Raw genomic sequence first — 18,429 nt, forward strand, 5'->3', positions numbered from 1 at the left:
AGTGGTACACAAGGAAGAGCTTTTTCAGTGGAGGAAAAACTTGGGGAAGGAGGAGAGTGTTAGGCAATGCTTGAAATGATCATTGAAATTGGTTTAAAGAAGGAAAAATACACACACACACACACACACACACACACACACACACTCACACACACAGATGATATAGAAATCTATCTTACCCAAGAAGGAAGTAGGAGGAAAGGGAATAAGAGAAAGTGGAGAGGACCAGGAATAATAAAAAAAGATGGTGGATTAAGAGAGGCAATGGTCAAAAGCAAAGCAAACTTTTGAGGAGGGACAGGATAAAAAGAGAGAAAGAAGGATAAACAGAAGAAAATAGTGAACAGGGAAATATACATTTTAAAAACATAATTGAATTGAATGAGCTCACCCATAAAAGGAAAGCAGATACCATAATGGATTAGAAACCAGAATCTAACAATATGCTATTTACAACTGACACATTTTAAACAGAAAGACATGCGGTTAAAATAAGGAGATGGATCAGAATTAATTATACATCATTTAAGTAAAAAAGGCAAAAGTAGTGATCATGATCTCAGACAAAACAAAAACAAAAATAGACCTACTTAAAAGAGGTAATCAAGGAAATTATATGTTGATTAAAAATACCACGGACAATGAACTCTATTTTTAAGGGATAATGACAGAATTAAAATTTTAAAAATAAAAGTTGGAGGGGTCACTTCTATCTGAGGGTTTTTAGAGAGGAAAGTGTGGAGATGTCATGATGGAGATCATGGAGATAATGGTGATAGATTGGTTTCCATTGATTGGGGAATGGACAAAAACAATTGTGAAATAAAAATATATAAGTGAAAAAAAGGAAGATTTTTATGAAGCTCTACAAACAAAACAAAAGAAGAGAAACAAGAAAATAACAAACTCAGTAGTGATAAGACTGTAAATGAAAATATTAAAACCTAAGTTGAATTTAGACAAATGACAAGAAACTCTATTGGTTTTGTCAAACACAATATGAAATATATTGCCTTCCTCCTGGTGGAGAAGTGAGAGACCATGGGTAATGTTACCAGATATATTTTTCACTGTTACAAGGGAGGGTTTAAATGGGTGGAAAGGGGGTTGCTCAGAGATAGTAATGATGTTTTTTTTAAGACTTTAATTTAAAAAAAGAAAAATATTAGGTCCAGCAAATTTTCATTTCATGTGTTTTTGCATGGCCTCCTGCTCCAATTGGTAATTTCCCTTTCCCTCCCATGGTGTTCACTGTTCCTTCTTTCATAAGTCTGGAAGAACACATGTATTTATAAATAGATTTCATTTTTTCATTTCTAGGCCTAGGAATTAGTTAAAAAAAACTAGAATAAATCTTTTTTTTTCCCAATTTCCTCATCTCACAAAAAAAAAAAAAATTGGCAACAAAAGTGGAAAAACAATGAGTTTTTACTTCACCTGATACTCAAAAAATTTTTCTGTACCAGGCCATTATGCTTGTAACTAGAGATACAAAGACAAAAACAAGTTAAGTACAACTTTAAAAGATTTGTTCTACTAGGGTATGAGAGGAAGGGCCAGATTCAACAAGTCCACATATGAGTAAATTCATGCAATTACACTTTCTTCATTAAGCCCATTCACAGAAAGAGAAGTAGTAGAGATGCCTTCCTAAGGAAAGAGTATTCTGGAATTTCCTCCTTAGAAAGTGAGCATCAGGGTACATGATTCAGTAAACATGATTGTAACTTTAGGTACAAAAAGTATATATGTTAGAAAATCTGCTGAGAATAGTTATCTTTAATTTTTCTAGTAACATTGGGTGGAGATTACTCTTAATAAGTCATTAAAATGATTTCTCCCCTTCTATAGTCTGGTCAAAAAACCCACCTCATTTTTATTCTCCCTAGATATTTTCCTGGCTATAAAGAAAATCATTCTGAAATTGCTTCCTAAAAAAAGAGATCTATCAGTTGGGGGTACAAATTGTGGCACATAAATCTAATGGAATATTATTTCATCATAAGAAAGAATCAATATGAATAATTGAGAGAACTATAGGAAGACATATCAACTGATACAGAAGGAAAAAAACAGAACCAGGAAAACAATATATTTGATGACTACAATCTAAATGGAAAGAACACCCTCCTCTCCATAAAAAAATATCACTCACTAAATATTGAATAATTATAAAAATCAAGCTTTTCCCCAGATAATAGTTGAAAAAAATGTACTTCCCTCTCATTGCAGATGTGAGGGACTATAGATAAGAAATAATGTATGTATATACTGTCAGACGTTATTGAAGAACTGACTAGTTTTACTGAGCTGTTTTATTTTTCTTTCTTTTTTTAAGTTTAAAAAATTACCCCCTACTCCAAATAATAATTGACTGTAAAGGGAAGGGAAGAAAGATATATTCAGAAATAAAAGCTATCTAAAATCCAAAAGTGTTATTAAAATAAGATTATATTTTAATAAAAGAAGAGAGGACATACCTTTTTGAGTTTTAGCCTGGTTGAGTCATTGCAATACTTGTACCAGACAGACTTGAGAATGGATGCAAATGGAGTGACTCCAATGCCAGCTCCCACCAACATAACTACTTCATAGCTGAATACATCTTCACTAGCAGTGCCAAAGGGCCCATCTACTGCCACCCTATGAAGTTGGACACAACCACAGTGAGGTAGTAGTCACATTTGGAGTGAATTAAATGAATTTCAATAAGCATATGAAAAACTCAGATATATCAGTTCTCAACAAAATAAAGATTCAATTGGAATCTAAAGATTAGAATTTTTAAAAAATTATTAGTAACTTTGGATTCAAAAGTCACAACGGGAAATTTCAGTGAACTTTAAGCATTTCTTAGTACAGAGAATGAATCTCTCTCTCTCTCTCTCTCTCTCTCTCTCTCTCTCTCTCTCTCTCTCTCTCTCTCTCTCTCTCCCCCAAATATTGCATTAGCATTTTTGTAGTCATCTGTAGTCAAATGGTTGATTCATATTAAGCTTATTTTAAACTAAAATTTTAAGGTTTTTTTCATATGAACTGGAATTAAGCCAAGCTTCCCCAATCTATATTTATGCAATTTTTTAAGCCTGTGGCCAAGACTTTGCACATATCCTTACTCAAATCTTTCCTTCTTGTTTGTCTTTCCTTCCTTCCTTCCTTTCCTACTTCCTCTCTATCCTCCCTGGCTCCCTTCTCCCTCTCTGTTTCTTTTTCTTTCTGCTTCTCTTCTTGTGTTTTATTCACTCTGAGCAGTCTAGCTCTACCTTGTTCCTTTTAAATGCAGCCCTCTACCTTGTTCCTTTTAAATTTTAAGCGATTCTGAGAAGTCCTAAACACACATGGGAGCTATTACTGTACTTGAGGTCCTTGGGACCATAGACAAGTTAATAATTCACCTTTCTGAGTCTTAGTTTCCTTATAAAATGAAGGTGACAAATTAAAAAATGCCTCATCTCTTTCAACTCTAAATTCTATGTCCCTAAAGCCTTTTCTTCAGAGAAAAGTGAAAATTTTTATGATAAAAATATAAAATATTTTATATCTTGCAAAAAGATTATAAATAATATATACACACAGCATTTTCTTTTACACATGGATAATACAGAAACATGTTTTGCATGATTTAATATATATATATATAATAAGTATCATATTGTTTGCCTTCTCAAGGTGTGAGGGCAAGAAAAGGAGAGAAGGAAAAAATTTGGAACTAAAAAGTTTTTTAAAATGAATGCCAATTTTTTTACATGCAACTGGGAAATATTTAATGAAATAAATAAAAGGTATTAAAATTATGTATACATAAAGTTTACTAAAGTATTCCCTTACAAAAGAAGGAGAGAATACATAGATCATTCAATATTTCTTAAGAATCTCCTCACAGCAAGTTTATAAGGATTAGGGAAGAGATGAGGCATCTGCTCAAAGTCAAAGAAGTTTTAACAATTCTATTTTTCTTTGAAAGATTTTCTTTGTATTATGCTTTATACTTACTTGGGTAATTTCCAGGCTTCTTGAAATTCTGTTTTGTCACATCCACAAGCTTTAAAAAGACCTTCTGTCCAATCCCCAACTATACGTATGTGAATACTGAAAAAGTCTTCCTCAGGGGCTGAGGTCAGTGTGAAGGGATGCCACTCTAAATTTGATAGCTTGGGGCATTTGACAAAAATATATTGTCCCACTTCCATCTTAAAACCCTTCTTCTTCATTTGTAGCTCAATGGTTTTGAAAGGGTGAGTGACCACCTGTATAAAGAAATATAATGTAAGCTCTTCCTGGACAGAGTTGTTTCATTATAGCCCCCGCACCCAAATCAGGTAGGGACTTAACAAATGCTTATTGAAAGAATGAATGAAGATGGGTCACAAATTTACTTCCAGTGGATTTCAGGTTTTGATATCTGCCTCTCAAATTGAATGAATGAATAAGAGCATATGAACTTATGAATTTATAGCCACCACACATGAGCTGTATTTGCTACAAGTTGACAATATCAAAGCTTCTTAAACACAAATCCATATGAAATTGTAAAATTGTTATGTGTTATCAGTAAATGTTTGATCTGTATACCTATTTTATATACCTATATACTCAGAGTCACATAAAAACTTCTTGGTCAAAAATAAGTCAAGAGTGGCAAAAATTAAGAAAACTTGGACCATCCTACAACAGGGCACTAAATTAAGTTCTTTTATTGTGGAAAAGAGAGTCAGAGAGAGAAAGGAGAAAGAGAGAGGGGGGAGGAGTGGAAGACACAGAGACAGAGAAAGATAGACACAGTCACAAAGACACAGACACAGAGACAGAGGCAGACACAGAGACAGAGAGAGAGGGAGGAAGGAAGGGAAGGAGGAAGAGAGGGAGAGAGAGAGAGAGAGAGAGAGAGAGAGAGAGAGAGAGAGAGAGAGAGAGAGAGAGAGAGAGAGAGAGAGAAAGAGAGAGAGAGAGAGAGAGAGATATTATGTTTTATAGATTATTCCTGCTAAAACAAATAAAGTATAGACATTTATTTGCAGAGATAAAATGTTAGGCCTTATTTATTTGAGGGACACTGGGTACTAGAATGAACAATATATTAGAGGCAGAGAATTTTATGTTTGGAAAGGATCTTATAGATTATCTAACCCAATACCCTTAGAGGAGAAAAGGAATCACATCCTCAAATTCACTGGATTAGCTAGTGACAAAGATTCAACTAGAATCCTAGCTTCATAAGTAAGATAGAGAAATTCATTCAGCTATATGATTCTTATAAGTCTTCTATGAAAGCCCGGGGCATATCATTAAATCATAACCCAGTGAATATATAATTTCTATAAAGAAATGAATGAATAAGGTACAACTATATGGCTTTCAGAAGTGGCTAGATGGCTCAGTGTATGTAGAGTGCTAAATCTGGAGTCAGGAAGACTCATCTTTGAGTTCAAATCTAGACTCAGTTACTTATTAATTGTGTGATCTTGTGCAAGTTACCTAATCCTGCTTGCACAATTAATTAAATTAGATCTGAAGATCTAAATTAATAAGGAAATAATACAACTTGAAAAATCTATTTGTGTGTGTGTATGTTGGGGAGGGGAAAGCTGCTAATTTCTTAGGTGTTATTTATAAAACCAACTGATTTCAAAAGGTAGACTTCATGAAACACACACACATATGTATATATATATATGTAAATGGTTCTGAGCAATGATGTGGATATGGCTTTTCAACAATGAAGTGGTTCAAGGCAATTCCAATAGACTTGTGATGGAAAAAGCCATCTGCATCCAGAAAGAGAACTTTGGAGACTAAATGTAAATCACAGCATAGTAATTTCACTTCTTATTGTTGTATGTTTGCTTGGGTTTCTTTTTTTTTCTTTCTTTCTTATTTTTCCCTTTTTGATCTGATTTTTCTCATGCAGCATGATAAATATGAAAATATGTTGAAAAATTTGTATGTTTTCAATCTATATTGGATTACTTAGTGTCTAGAGGATAGGGGAGGAGAGGAGGGAAGGAGAAAAATTTGGAACACAAGATTTTGCAAGGGGGAATGTAGAAAACTATATTTTCATGTATTTCGAAAAATAAAAAGCTATTAAGATCTGGACACTATGCTAAATTAATCTAATATTCTGATTAATAAAGATTTGTTACATAAACACTATAACCATAAATAGACAACCACTTTTCAAAAAACCAGAATAAAATGCAATATGCTTATTAGAAATTACAATCAATATAATAGTCTTTATTTGATGATTCACAAATCTTCTCATTCCACAATTAAAAAAAGCTTTATATAATCAGTGAGAACTATAAATGTTGGAATTTGCAAGGATAAAAGGCTGTGCAGTTAGTATAAAATAATAACTTCCTAGTGCTAATACTTTTCTTTTAACAAAGCTAAACTTCTTAACATGACCCAGATTCAATCTTGGTAGCTAATAACCTCAATAGTTCTCTTTTGAGCTTACTTTGCCCCACCCAGAGTTTGCTCTGGAAAACTCTCAATTGATTTCTTGTCTAGATATTTTCAAATGTGAATAAAAATATTCCAAGCTCACATATAAGCATTCAATGTAATAATGAATAAATACATAATAAAAAGTATAGGACAATCTCATTCTAACCCACAGAAAATGAATAAGACACACAAATGATTAAAAATAATCTAAAAATTGATACAATTCTCATTTCTTTGGTTATATTGTCAGAATTCATATCAGAAATGAATTGCAATTAAAATATTTTAAAAAACCCATTCTTTCCCCTCTGGATAAGGGTGATTAAAACCCGATTTTTAGGCTCAAAAGTGAGCTTTTAGCACACAGAAAATAGAAAATAGATTTTCCTTATTGTAACTTTGCAACTACCATCACAGACAGATTTTATTTCCATAGTGGTGCTGGGGAGCAGTTACAATTAGCAATATTCCTGATAGTAAGTATATTATCCTGAATATTAACTTATCCAGGAAAGAATATGTCTATTCTACAAAAAAAACAAAAAAAAAAAAAAAAAAAAACTAGATTTCTGGAGAATTATTTTTAAAGATAGATATTCTGAATCAGTCCATTTTCTCCTAATGAGGGGATATTTATGGCAGATATTTTTGTTGATCTCTTGGTTTCCTCTTTTATAAATAAACAAAATAGGAGAACTGTGGAAACTGGCTACACCCAAGACATGACAATTGGTCTCAATCATTCATAGAGCTCAAGAAATAGGTTGCAAGGGAAAATAAAGAAGAAAAATTTTGGTGTTTTGTTAATTGTGCAACTTGTAAATATCCATCATAAAAAAAAAGGAAGAGAAGATGGGAAAAATCACTGAAAAAAATTAGTCTTACCCTGGTCCTTTGGAAAGCTAAATTGTTAGTGCTCTCTGTATTTTTACATTTCAGAGTTCTTTTTATCTCTCCACTCTTCTCTACCCCGTTCTCTCTCCGCTGTATTAATCTTGTAATGTTTTTAAAAATTTTAGATTGAATAATAATAATTCATATTTATATAGCACTTTCAAATTTATGAAATAGTTTCTTCAAAAATTCAATTCCACAGTTACAGAAGAGGGGGAAAGGAGAGTTTGCTATGTCCCTTTTATTTGACCATCAAGACAAATGAATCCAGATGAACTATATACTCTCTAGAAGCTTTTCATTAAAAGTCTTGAAAGCTACCAAAACAATCTTAGTAATTAAGTCAAGTGACAAATAATACAGAACACATGGGTGCACCTAGTAACAATACTCTTAGATGTTCTGATTGCTTATGCTCCAAAGATTTTAGAAATAGTTACAGAAAAGGTTTTAAACATTTCAAAGGTTACCTTAGTGATGACAACCTTCTGCTGTGATCTCCAAAATCGCACCAACCTCTCACAAAAATACAGGAACATAGGACCCACAATCCATTTCCAAGTCTGTTAACAGGGCAAAGACCAGAATGGGACTGAGACACATAGAGACTATGATTGGAAGATTATAATTACTAACAAGAAAACCCTAATAGTCTAATAGTTTTGCAAAGCACTTTACAAATATTGTCTTATTTGATACACCCAGCAACCCCACGAGGCAGATATTATTATCCCATTTTACAGGCAAATAGAGGTCAAGTGATTTGTCCAGGGTCACATGGCTAGTAAGTGTTAAGGCAGGATTTCAATTCAGTTCTTTCTAATTCCATGTTGCTGTTCAGTCATATTTGACTGAAATCATATATGACTCTTTGTGACCCCTTTGGAGCTTTCTTGGCAAAGATGCTAGAGTAATTTGCTATTTCCTGCTCCAGGAAACTGAGGTAAATAGGATTAAGTGAATTGTCCAGGGTCACACAGTGAATGTTAGATATATCCACCATGTCATCTTGCTTCCATTTTTAACTCCAAGTAAAGTATTTCATTTACTAAGCCACCTAAGAATGACCTCCATTGTACTATCTAACTTCCTTAATCAACAAATCCTTGTGTAATCAACAACTAAAAAGTTCATATGTCCTGAATCACTCTATGATTTGACTGAGACTGTCTGCATTTAAAATGAATTTTTTCCCAATTTAAATTGAGGAACTCCATCAATAATGTGAAACTTTCCAAGCAGAACTCCTTAGAAGAGCGGAATTTCCTCTGTGTCACAATTGCAATTGCAACAATTATATTGGAAACTTGTTTGGTTACATGAGTATTTCCCTAAAGATTAACATTTCAACAGCACCATATATTTAATGCAACAATTGCAGTTGCTTTACAACAGCTACAGAATCCATGCTGTGATTGCAAGACTACAAATCTGGTGCAATATTGGTAGCTGATACTCTAAAATGATATAAGGTTTGAGAGCTATGCAATATGCTTTTTTACTAAGAGCAAAGCCTGAATAAAATGATAGCTTCTTAAGACAGCACAAAGCAGAGTGCCCTGATTAAATATTCAATTAAAATGTATTGTAGTGGATTGAGTTGAAATTATTTCTCTCAAGTCAGGATACACAGAGTAGCCCCTAAGATATTCTAGTCTCAGTATCACTTTTGGCTAAGAAATGAGGACCATTAAGAGGCTGTAGGTACTGAAATGACACAAATCCTTGTTAAAAGATGCTACACATACTCTGATATGGAAGCAAAGACATTGAATTTAGGGTGAAGACCTGGGTTGGAACTCCACTATTTATTTTCTGTAAGATCATAAGCAAGTCATATATCCAGTCTAAACAACTTCCTCATTCATAAAATGAAGATTAGATGAAATATATAGTTTCTTTTAATTTTAAAATCCTATAATCCTCCAGAAACAAGAAATCAAGAAATTAAATCAAGAAAAATATTAAATCAAGAAAAAAACTTATAGAATATTAGGGTTTGGTGAACAATAACAATAATATACTTTCATTAATAAGATGATAATGAAGATATAATCAATTATACCATTGGAGGGTTCCCCGCAAATTGAGGGATAGGACAGTTTTCTTTAGTTCCCCAAAAGGAGATGTTCTCATGGCACAATCTAGGGTTGTGCTCTTCCAAACTTCGATCTGTCTGTCCACGGACAATTCTCCTATTGTGGAAATAAAGAAAGGAAAGAAGAGAGAGAATCAGATTAATTTATAGAAAGGAAATTAATTTTGTTTTTAGTCATTCTGAGTAAACTTTAAATGTGACAGCTATTTCTTTCTTTTCTAAGGGATATCTTAAATATATATATGTATATATATATATATTCAATATATATTTTTATATAACTTCAGAACTGTGAAATTTTGGTTAGCAAAATAACCAGATTCTGCAAAAGATAGATTAGCAAAAGGGGAAATGATACAAACATTCCATCATTAGGAAAAACATGTACTGTGGCACTAGAAATATCTGAAAACATGTTATTTATGGTGGGTAATTCTAAGATTGCAAAATAAAACAAATCTTTTTACTAAAGTGGGAAATGAGTTCTTCCCCTCCCTGTTAGTTTTGTTTCCCTAAAATCATTTTTGTTTTTAAATAACTAATGAACAATATCCCCAGAGCAACTTATATTAGCTCTAAGTCTCTTCAGAAAGATCTGATCTTCCTATAAAAATTAACATTAAAAACTTAATCAAACTGGAAATATTGGGGTTATTTTAAGAACATAAAACTTTAAGGAAATAAAGGTTCCTCTTTTTTAAAAGTATTCTTTAAAAGCATTCATAGCAATTTCTGATTCTCAGAAGGTCCATGAAAGGCTGGGTCCTTAAGATGCATAGTGACTTGGTTTCTGAGAGTGATGCTTATGAAAGAAAAGTCTTTATAATATTTTGTTTTGGAAAATATAAATTAATGCTAGATTTTCTTTTTATTGTTCGAACATTTCATTTGAAGAGCATTAATTAGTTGTGCATTCAAATTTTTGAACCTCATATATTAAGTGAAAAATTTCCTTCGTGATTCATTATACCCTTGTGACTTCACATTTCACTGAGTACCACCACTCAATGCCTCCATCCCCTCCATTTAATTATAAACTCCTTGAAGTCAGGAACTTTCTCTTTTTTCCATTTCAATCCCCGTCTTTAACACAATGCCTATAACTACTTAGCACAAGTGGCAAATAGAGCTTGAAATAAAAGCATTTTTCACATTAGCCAGGAAGACATTTATGTAAGGTAATTAAGTTTAGAGTCTGTGATAAGCAATATCAGAGAGATACAGTTGAGGTGGAAAAAGTAGATACAAAATAAAAGATCAAATACAAACAGGGGCTACTGTGTCCTCGGGGGAAAAAAAAAGGTTGAAAGTCTGACTCCTAGTTTATCAATGACAATAATTTATATTTGCAAAGAGAATTTTAGTTTACAAAGGACTTTCAGTTATATTAGCTCCTTTGATTGCCACAGCAAGTCTATGACATAGCCAACATATGCGTTATTGTACTATTTTATGGGTGAGGAAATTGAAGAGAGAGATTTTTTTTTTAAATGCCCAATATTATGTAGTTAAAAAGTGATAACATCTTAACATTTAAGTAAAAAAATAAGTAAAGCATTCTTTCCATTACAACATGATCCATTATGCATATAAATAAGAAATAGATTTATCGTTTGTCATTATTTTCCCTTCAATATCACCAATTGAACAACAAAGAAAGCATTTATTTAGTTCTTAGTACATTTCAAGAAAAGCAGCATAAGGTAGTATCAAGGTGGCTTCAGAATCAGGAGGACTTTTGTTCAAGACTACAATCTGAAACATACTAGCTGCGTGATTCTGAAGAAAAATCACTTGTTTTCCCTACATTCCAAACAACTAAGATTATGTATTTCAGAGCAAGTGCTGATATGCATTGTAAGAGGGAGCTTTTTCAGTGAAAGCTCTTTAGAACAATGAATCATAGCTCTATTTAAAAAAAAGTAAAACATGGTAGACACTGAGATAATATTTGGTTGAGGCATAGTAATCGAGAAAAATTAAGAGAAATTTCATGTAGAAGGTGACCTTGAGTTGAGTTTTGAAGGAAATTAGGGATAGGATACTAATGAGCCAATATAAAGATAGAATGAGTCCATAGAAGGAGTACATTCTTGACCTGGAATGGTCAAGGATGTAGTAACCCTGGCAGGGTGGATGTCCTGTATGAGGGACAACCAGTATTTCAGCTGGTTAGAATGCATATTATACTGAGAGGGATAATATATAAGCTCATAAAGATAGACTGGAACCAGATCATAAAGGGATTTATTAAATGACAGATTTTGTATTTGATTACATAGGCAATAGGGAATCAATGGAGCTTTTTGAACAGAGTAGAATAGCCAGACCTATGATTTAAGAGTTTCCTTTTGGTAGCAGTTTGGGGTTTGGATTAAAGAAGAAAAGATCCGGGATGGAGGAAAACCAATTAGCAAGCTAGACAATAGTAGTCTAGACAACATGATAAAAGCCTGAACCAAGATGATGGCTGTGTGAGTGGAGAGGAGGAGATGGATGCTGGAGATAGTATTGAGGCATAAAAACAATATTTGTTTATTGAGTATGGAGGCTGAGGGAGAGTAAAAAGCTGAGGATAACACTCAGGTTCCAAAACTGAATAATAATGACAATGACAATGAATGACAATAATTGACTACAAATTTTGTTTTCTTTTATATTCTCATTTACAAGAGGATTATTTTTATTCACAGCTAAGATAAAATCATTTGTTTTCTGAAGTAGAACTTCTAGATAGTAATTTTATGGTCTATTCTATCATTTATGAGATCCTGATAAGAAATCTGAATTTCTGTATATATCTACTCAACAATGTTCCTTCTAAGGTAAAGAGGGGAAGAAATTCTTAGACATTTCCTTATAAGGGACCTCAAAGACCATTTAGTCCAACTCATATCTGAGTAAGGAATCCCTTCTCTGACATTCCAGATGAGTGGTCAACCCACTCCACTTCTAGACACTGTAATGACAAGAGCATCAGCCATAAAAATGAGGAAAACTCAACTTTTAAACCCAGATTTAACACTTAACTAGTTGGGTTACCTTAGTAAATTCCTTTGCCATCCCCACCCCCATCCCTGCCTAGGTCTCAATTTCTTCATCTGCAAAATCAGAAGGTTTGCCTACATGGTCTTTAAAAAATTTTTTTTAAATTTTTCCTGAGGCATTTGGGATTAAGTGACTTGCCCAGGGTAACACAGCTAGGAAGTGTTCTGAGGCTGGATTTGAACTTAGGTCCTCCTGAATTCAGGGCTCATACTCTATCCACTGCAGCAACTAGCTGCCCCTGTCTACATGGTCTTTAATGACCATTTTATCTCTGATATTTTTGTGTGAATCAATTCTACCTAAGACTTTTAATTATGGGGAAGTCAATAACTTGTAAGATAACCTATTCCACTTTGAGGCAGCTTTACCCTAGCTGCCTTAGACAGGGAGCACTAAGGGAGACAGTCCATAGGAAACAATTGCCTAATCCTCACACCCCTAACCCTTTCCCTCTTCCTCTTTTTTTTTTATTTCTCCTTTCCACACCCTTGGTCATGCTTTTCTTGGACAGACTTTGTACAAAGTCCATCTGACTGTGTATAGAAACAAGAAGCACATGTTCTTTCCCCATCTTCCTATAATGTTACAGTAGCTACCCACTGAGGTGGTCTCAAATCATTTTTTTCTTTGGAAGTGAATGAGTGACTCAGTCAAAAACTGAGTTTAAGGGGGGAGGAGAAAGCTTATATAAAAAAGGACTTCTAATTAGAAATCAAATTTATTGACACTGAACTCTAACTTTAAACCTCATTCTCTGTTGAAGAAGATAGAGCACAGTCATTGTCTCCTAAACTTCCAACTAAGACTTTCTTAACTTTCAAAAATATTCACTTAGTCAATTCTGTAGTTAAATTTGAAATAAGTGATCTCCATACGTGCCAAGATATAAAAAGGAATGAATCGGAACTTGGATTGTTATTTGATCATAATCTCCTTAAGGGAAGATTTTTTTTTCATCTTGAAATGCTCAATAATTAGTACATATTTTGAGCATGGTAATTATTTAATGTGTTAAAAATTGAAGTTCAAGTTTCATCAATAATAATCTCATTTATGTGACAGTTTAAGTCTATAAAATATGTCCCTCACAACCCTGAAAAGTAGGTAAAATAAGTTCTACTAGCTCTATTTAATACATATACATGTGCTCAGAGTATATGATTTAATGAATGTAGGGAAATTCCCACCTTCAAAGAATTTCTTAATTATTGTTGTTCCAGTTGATTCTGTTTTGTCCAGCTCAGCAGTATTCTTGATATCCTTTATCATAAATATTCAAACTAATTCTCAAACATTCATTAGCATTATGTCTACTTCATTACTCACCCAGCTCCATGGATGGCAAGGCCAATAAAGAAGATAACAAAGAGGTGATGAGTGAACCAAAAAACTTCAAAATAAGACCTCCGGATTGTTTTGGTTGAGGACGTTATGATCAATATGAGGCACAATGTAATAATAACTCCAGTGAGGCCGGCTAAGTAAGTGAAAGCCACATACAGGGCACCTTCAGGGTTCTATAAAATGTAAGGAGAAAATCAAGTGTAGTTGTATGTTAGCAAAGATAATGAGGAGGCAGCTGTGTTGAAAATTATCACTGGGATATAGTCTAAGATGAGACACTTCAGAAACTATTGTCTACTTCTTTCCTTTTTAAGTCCTGGATGAAAAGAAAGAAGGAAGGAAGGAAGGAAGGAAGGAAGGAAGGAAGGAAGGAAGGAAGGAAGGAAGGAAGGAAGGAAGGAAGGAAGGAAGGAAGGAAGGAAGGAAGGAAGGAAGGAAGGAAGGAAGGAAGGAAGGAAGGAAGGAAGGAAGGAAGGAAGGAAGGAAGGAAGGAAGGAATCTACTCTGGAGGCAGCTGATATTTTTTCTGGCTGCATTTTTCTTGAATTGAAACAAAGAGCTAGTTTGATTTTTTTTTCAAATGTATTTTGGTAAATTCTCTTAAGTGGTAATCACAAGAACAGACCCTTCTAATTATACCATTTTGAGCTTTATCCCCTTAACACATTCAGAGAGAATAATGATTTGTCCCTGCCCACCTTCCCATCCCAGCCCCTCAAGAATTCATACACACACACACACACACACACACACACACACACACACACACACACACACACACAGTCCTAATTATTTTTAAAAATGCATACATGTCCCTCTGAGTCTTTACCATATTCTACTTTTGCTTTCTAGGTAAGAAACAATGAGATGCTCTTTTTCTTCTCCAGATTCTGGAACCCAATACTGAATACCAGTCAACTAGGCTCATAAACATTAGTCAGGGCAGAAGTACACTTACCTTATATGGCTTTTCAACAAAATTAATATAAGTTTGGTGAAGAGATGGGTCATCAGCAAAGACTGAGAGGGCAATTGAATAATTATCAGAGTTAATTCTGGACTTTGCATTCACCAACCACTCCACATTAAAGAGATGAGCAATAGTATGAATTGCTAAGGAGGGCAGAAGAAAAGAGAAAAATACATAAAAATAAACAAAAACTGAAAATAACTGAGTGAATATTCCTGCTAGGATAGATACCCAAAAGTAACCCTTGACTCCATCATATGGAGAATGCCTAGAGTAGGAGGAGGGGGAGGATCTGCAGAAGTCCTCCACAAAAAGATAATCTAGTCCAGAATCAGCTGCTAATTGTGTGATTTTGGCAAACCCCTTCTTTTTCTCACCAGTAAAATTGAGGGTTAGGAGTAAAGAGTTTGGTTGCATGGCTGCTGATTTTTATTCTGTCTCTAAATATGATTCTAAGGTCTTATGAGCTCAACAGATCTTGCCGGATCTATAATACTTGATTTTTAAAGCAATTAGTATGTCCCCTACTTTCTCATTTTCCATAGTGAATCAGATAGGACTTTGGGAGGCCTAAGTTTAGAATTTCCAAGGGAGACTTTCCCTCTTAAAAGTGGAAAATCTTTCAAAAGCTAAAAGAATGAAAATCTGATGACAGAATAGCAAAAAGTAAGTTGAGTATTTTGGGGAAAGAAACACTATGGGTAATCACTTTAGAGCTGACATTACCTATGAAAACTGTCCCCACCTGAGAGACTAATCAAGTATTTTAAGAATATGGAAAACAGGTACTGCTCCATTTCCATAAAGTCTAAAGTTAAAAAGGTTTTCAAAAAATCTCACCAGTGTGAAGGGCAATCATCCATGCCACCATTTTATGAAAGGTCAGGTTCCGGTCCAATTGTCTTCGTACACGAGTTGAACAGCACTAAATCCAAGAAACAAACAAAAAAATCAACAGAAGTTTCAAGTAGTGACATAGAAATGTCATCTAAGGAACTGAAGATTTTATACAAATATGACTAGGGAACCAATCTATTTGTTCACTGGCTGAGATTTAAAAATGTGATTTTGAATATTCATACCAATATTTTTAATTTTTCATATGATATGAATTTAAATTGACATTTGACTAATTTTTTTTTTCTATAATAAGTTTAACTACTGAGGTGCCCAGGCACTAGAATTAGGTACATACAATTGGAGGATTAATCTAATTCTATAATTTAAATTTCCATTAAGGTTTAAGCACCTTTTTACATTCACTGTTTTGTCATCATGATCTAGAGTAATGTATGAACACCAAATGATAAATGTAGTTAATGTTTCTATATTGCCTTTTTTCATCTTTTTTGAGTCCCTCAATACTGGAGAGCCTTCCAAGAAGGGATTAGAAGTTGTGAAATTCATCACCAGAACAAAATTGATCAACTCTCCAGGTCCAAAAAGAGTAGGAGAAACTGTTTAAGTGGGGTCTGAACCAGGAAATTACTGCATAGGATAAGGGTGCTATCTCTGTGTTATCTCATCCCCTTTCTGTTTCTACTCTTTTTCTGGAAATGATGATATGGTTTCTTTAAGATAGAAGTGAGCAATAAATAAGTCACTGGAGCACATGGAATGAGAAAAATATTTGGGGAAAATATGGAAGGAAATAAGCATTGGTCAAGAGCCTTTTAGATGCCATTTACTGGGCTAAGAACTTTGCAAACATAAATCATTTGATTCTCACAACAATTTTGTCATTATCCCCATTTTACAGTTTAAGAAACTAAGGCAGACAGAAATTAAGTGAGTTGTTCAGTCAGGCTAAGTATCAGGCTTGATTTGAACTTAGATCTTCCTGGTTCTAAATCCAGCATGTTATTCAATATGCTACCAACTGCTTCTAGATGTGGCTAGAAAAATCTGTGTGAGGAAAAAAATGGAGGTTTTAGTGGGCAGTAAGCTTACTTACTATGAGTCAATAGCATGTCAAGGTGGGCAAAAATAGTTACAGAAAGCTTAGGCTGCATTGTGAGTAGCAAAGCGTCTAGCTCTAGATACATATAAGGAAGAAACTTGACAAATTAGAGTATATGTAGAGAGAACCTACTGGGGTGTTGGAAGGCCTGGAAACTATGATCTAGGACTACAAGAATATTTATCCTGAAGAAGTGATTCCATTAGTCCCTCAGTTGCCAAGTTCTATCAATACTCTCCCTCCCCCAACATCTCTTCTGTTCATCGACATTGCCATAATCCAAACTATCTTTCTAAGCTATTTCAGTAGTTCCAAACTGGAAATAAAGAAGTGTTTGCCTACTGGGAAATGAGTAGGACCAGCTAGAGGGCACAGTGGATAGAGCACTGCCCTGGAGTCCGAAGGACCTGAATTCAAACCTGACTTCAGACACTTAACACTTCCTAGCTGTGTGATTCTTGGCAAGCCCCTTAATCCCAACTGCCTCTCACACACAGAGAAAGAAAGAAAGAGAGAGAGAGAGAGAGAGAGAGAGAGAGAGAGAGAGAGAGAGAGAGAGAGAGAGAGAGAGAGAGAGAGAGAGAGGAGGAGGGGGAGAGAGGGAGGATGGAAGGAAGGAAGGAATGAAGAAAGAAAGAGAAAGAAAGAAAGAAAGAAAGAAAGAAAGAAAGAAAGAAAGAAAGAAAGAAAGAAAGAAAGAAAGAAAGAAAGAAAGAAGAAAGAAAGAAAGAAAGAAAGAAAGAAAAGAAAGAAAGAAAGAAAGAAAGAAAGAGAAAGAAAGAAAGAAAGAAAGAAAGAAAGAAAGAAAGAAAGAAAGAAAGAAAGAAAGAGAAAGAAAGAAAGAAAGAAAGAAAGAAAGAAAGAAAGAAGAAAGAAAGAAAGAAAGAAAGAAAGAAAGAAAGAAAGAGAAGAAAGAAAGAAAGAAAGAAAAGGAAGGAAGGAAAGGAAGGAAGGAAGAAGAGAAGAAAGAAAGAAAGAAAGAAAGAAAGAAAGAAAGAAAGAAAGAAAGAAAGAAAGAAAGAAAGAAAGAAGAAAAAAGAAAGAAAGAAAGAAAGGAAGGAAGGAAGAAGGAAATGACTAACCAAACTGTACTACAATGATACAAGAAATGATAAAATGAACATACAGAAGAAGCTGGGAAGACCTCCCTAAATGGATGCTGTGAAGTGAGCAGAGATAGAATAATTTACACAATGACAACATAATAGAGAAAAACAATTTTGAAAGACTTCAAAACTCAGACTAATACAGTGATAAACCATGAGGACAAAGCCCTGAGGATGAATCATGCTACCCACCTCCTGCCAGTGAGACAATGATCTTAAACTCTAGAATGAGACATTTCTGGACATGGCCAATGTGGGAATTTGTTTTTCTAAAAGATGCATGCTTGCTATGAATTTTTATCACTGTCATTATTCAATTAGGGTATATAGAATGGGCAAAGAGATAGTAAATGTTTGTTAAACTAAAGAAAACAATTTGAGACAAAATAAATCTTGTTAAGAAAAAAGCAAGCATCTAGTTTAAAAACTTTCAGTAGGTGGAAGGAGTAAGAGGGTTAGAGGATGGTGATTCCCTATTAAAGAGGGTGGAAACCATGTTACTCCTGGGACAAAATAAAATTTTATTAACCCAGAATTTAAGTCCCTTCACAATCCA

The 18,429-nt window shown here is 34.0% G+C and overlaps 1 protein-coding gene across 1 annotated transcript in view; it reads right to left on the reverse strand.

Moving 5' to 3' along the window:
- Positions 1 to 18,429, reverse strand: part of CYBB (cytochrome b-245 beta chain) — a 35,896-nt gene that overhangs the window by 7,614 nt on the left and 9,853 nt on the right. The window contains exons 4-10 of the mRNA XM_074300845.1: positions 15,648 to 15,732; positions 14,796 to 14,950; positions 13,820 to 14,010; positions 9,413 to 9,542; positions 7,818 to 7,910; positions 3,994 to 4,247; positions 2,481 to 2,643 (exon numbers count right to left, since the gene is read on the reverse strand). Of these exons, the coding sequence (XP_074156946.1) occupies positions 2,481 to 2,643; positions 3,994 to 4,247; positions 7,818 to 7,910; positions 9,413 to 9,542; positions 13,820 to 14,010; positions 14,796 to 14,950; positions 15,648 to 15,732 (1,071 nt within the window). The remainder of the gene's footprint in view (positions 1 to 2,480; positions 2,644 to 3,993; positions 4,248 to 7,817; positions 7,911 to 9,412; positions 9,543 to 13,819; positions 14,011 to 14,795; positions 14,951 to 15,647; positions 15,733 to 18,429) is intronic.

The sequence above is a fragment of the Sminthopsis crassicaudata genome, chromosome 3 (genome assembly GCF_048593235.1).
Source record: "Sminthopsis crassicaudata isolate SCR6 chromosome 3, ASM4859323v1, whole genome shotgun sequence".
Classification (NCBI taxonomy): Eukaryota; Metazoa; Chordata; class Mammalia; order Dasyuromorphia; family Dasyuridae; genus Sminthopsis; species Sminthopsis crassicaudata.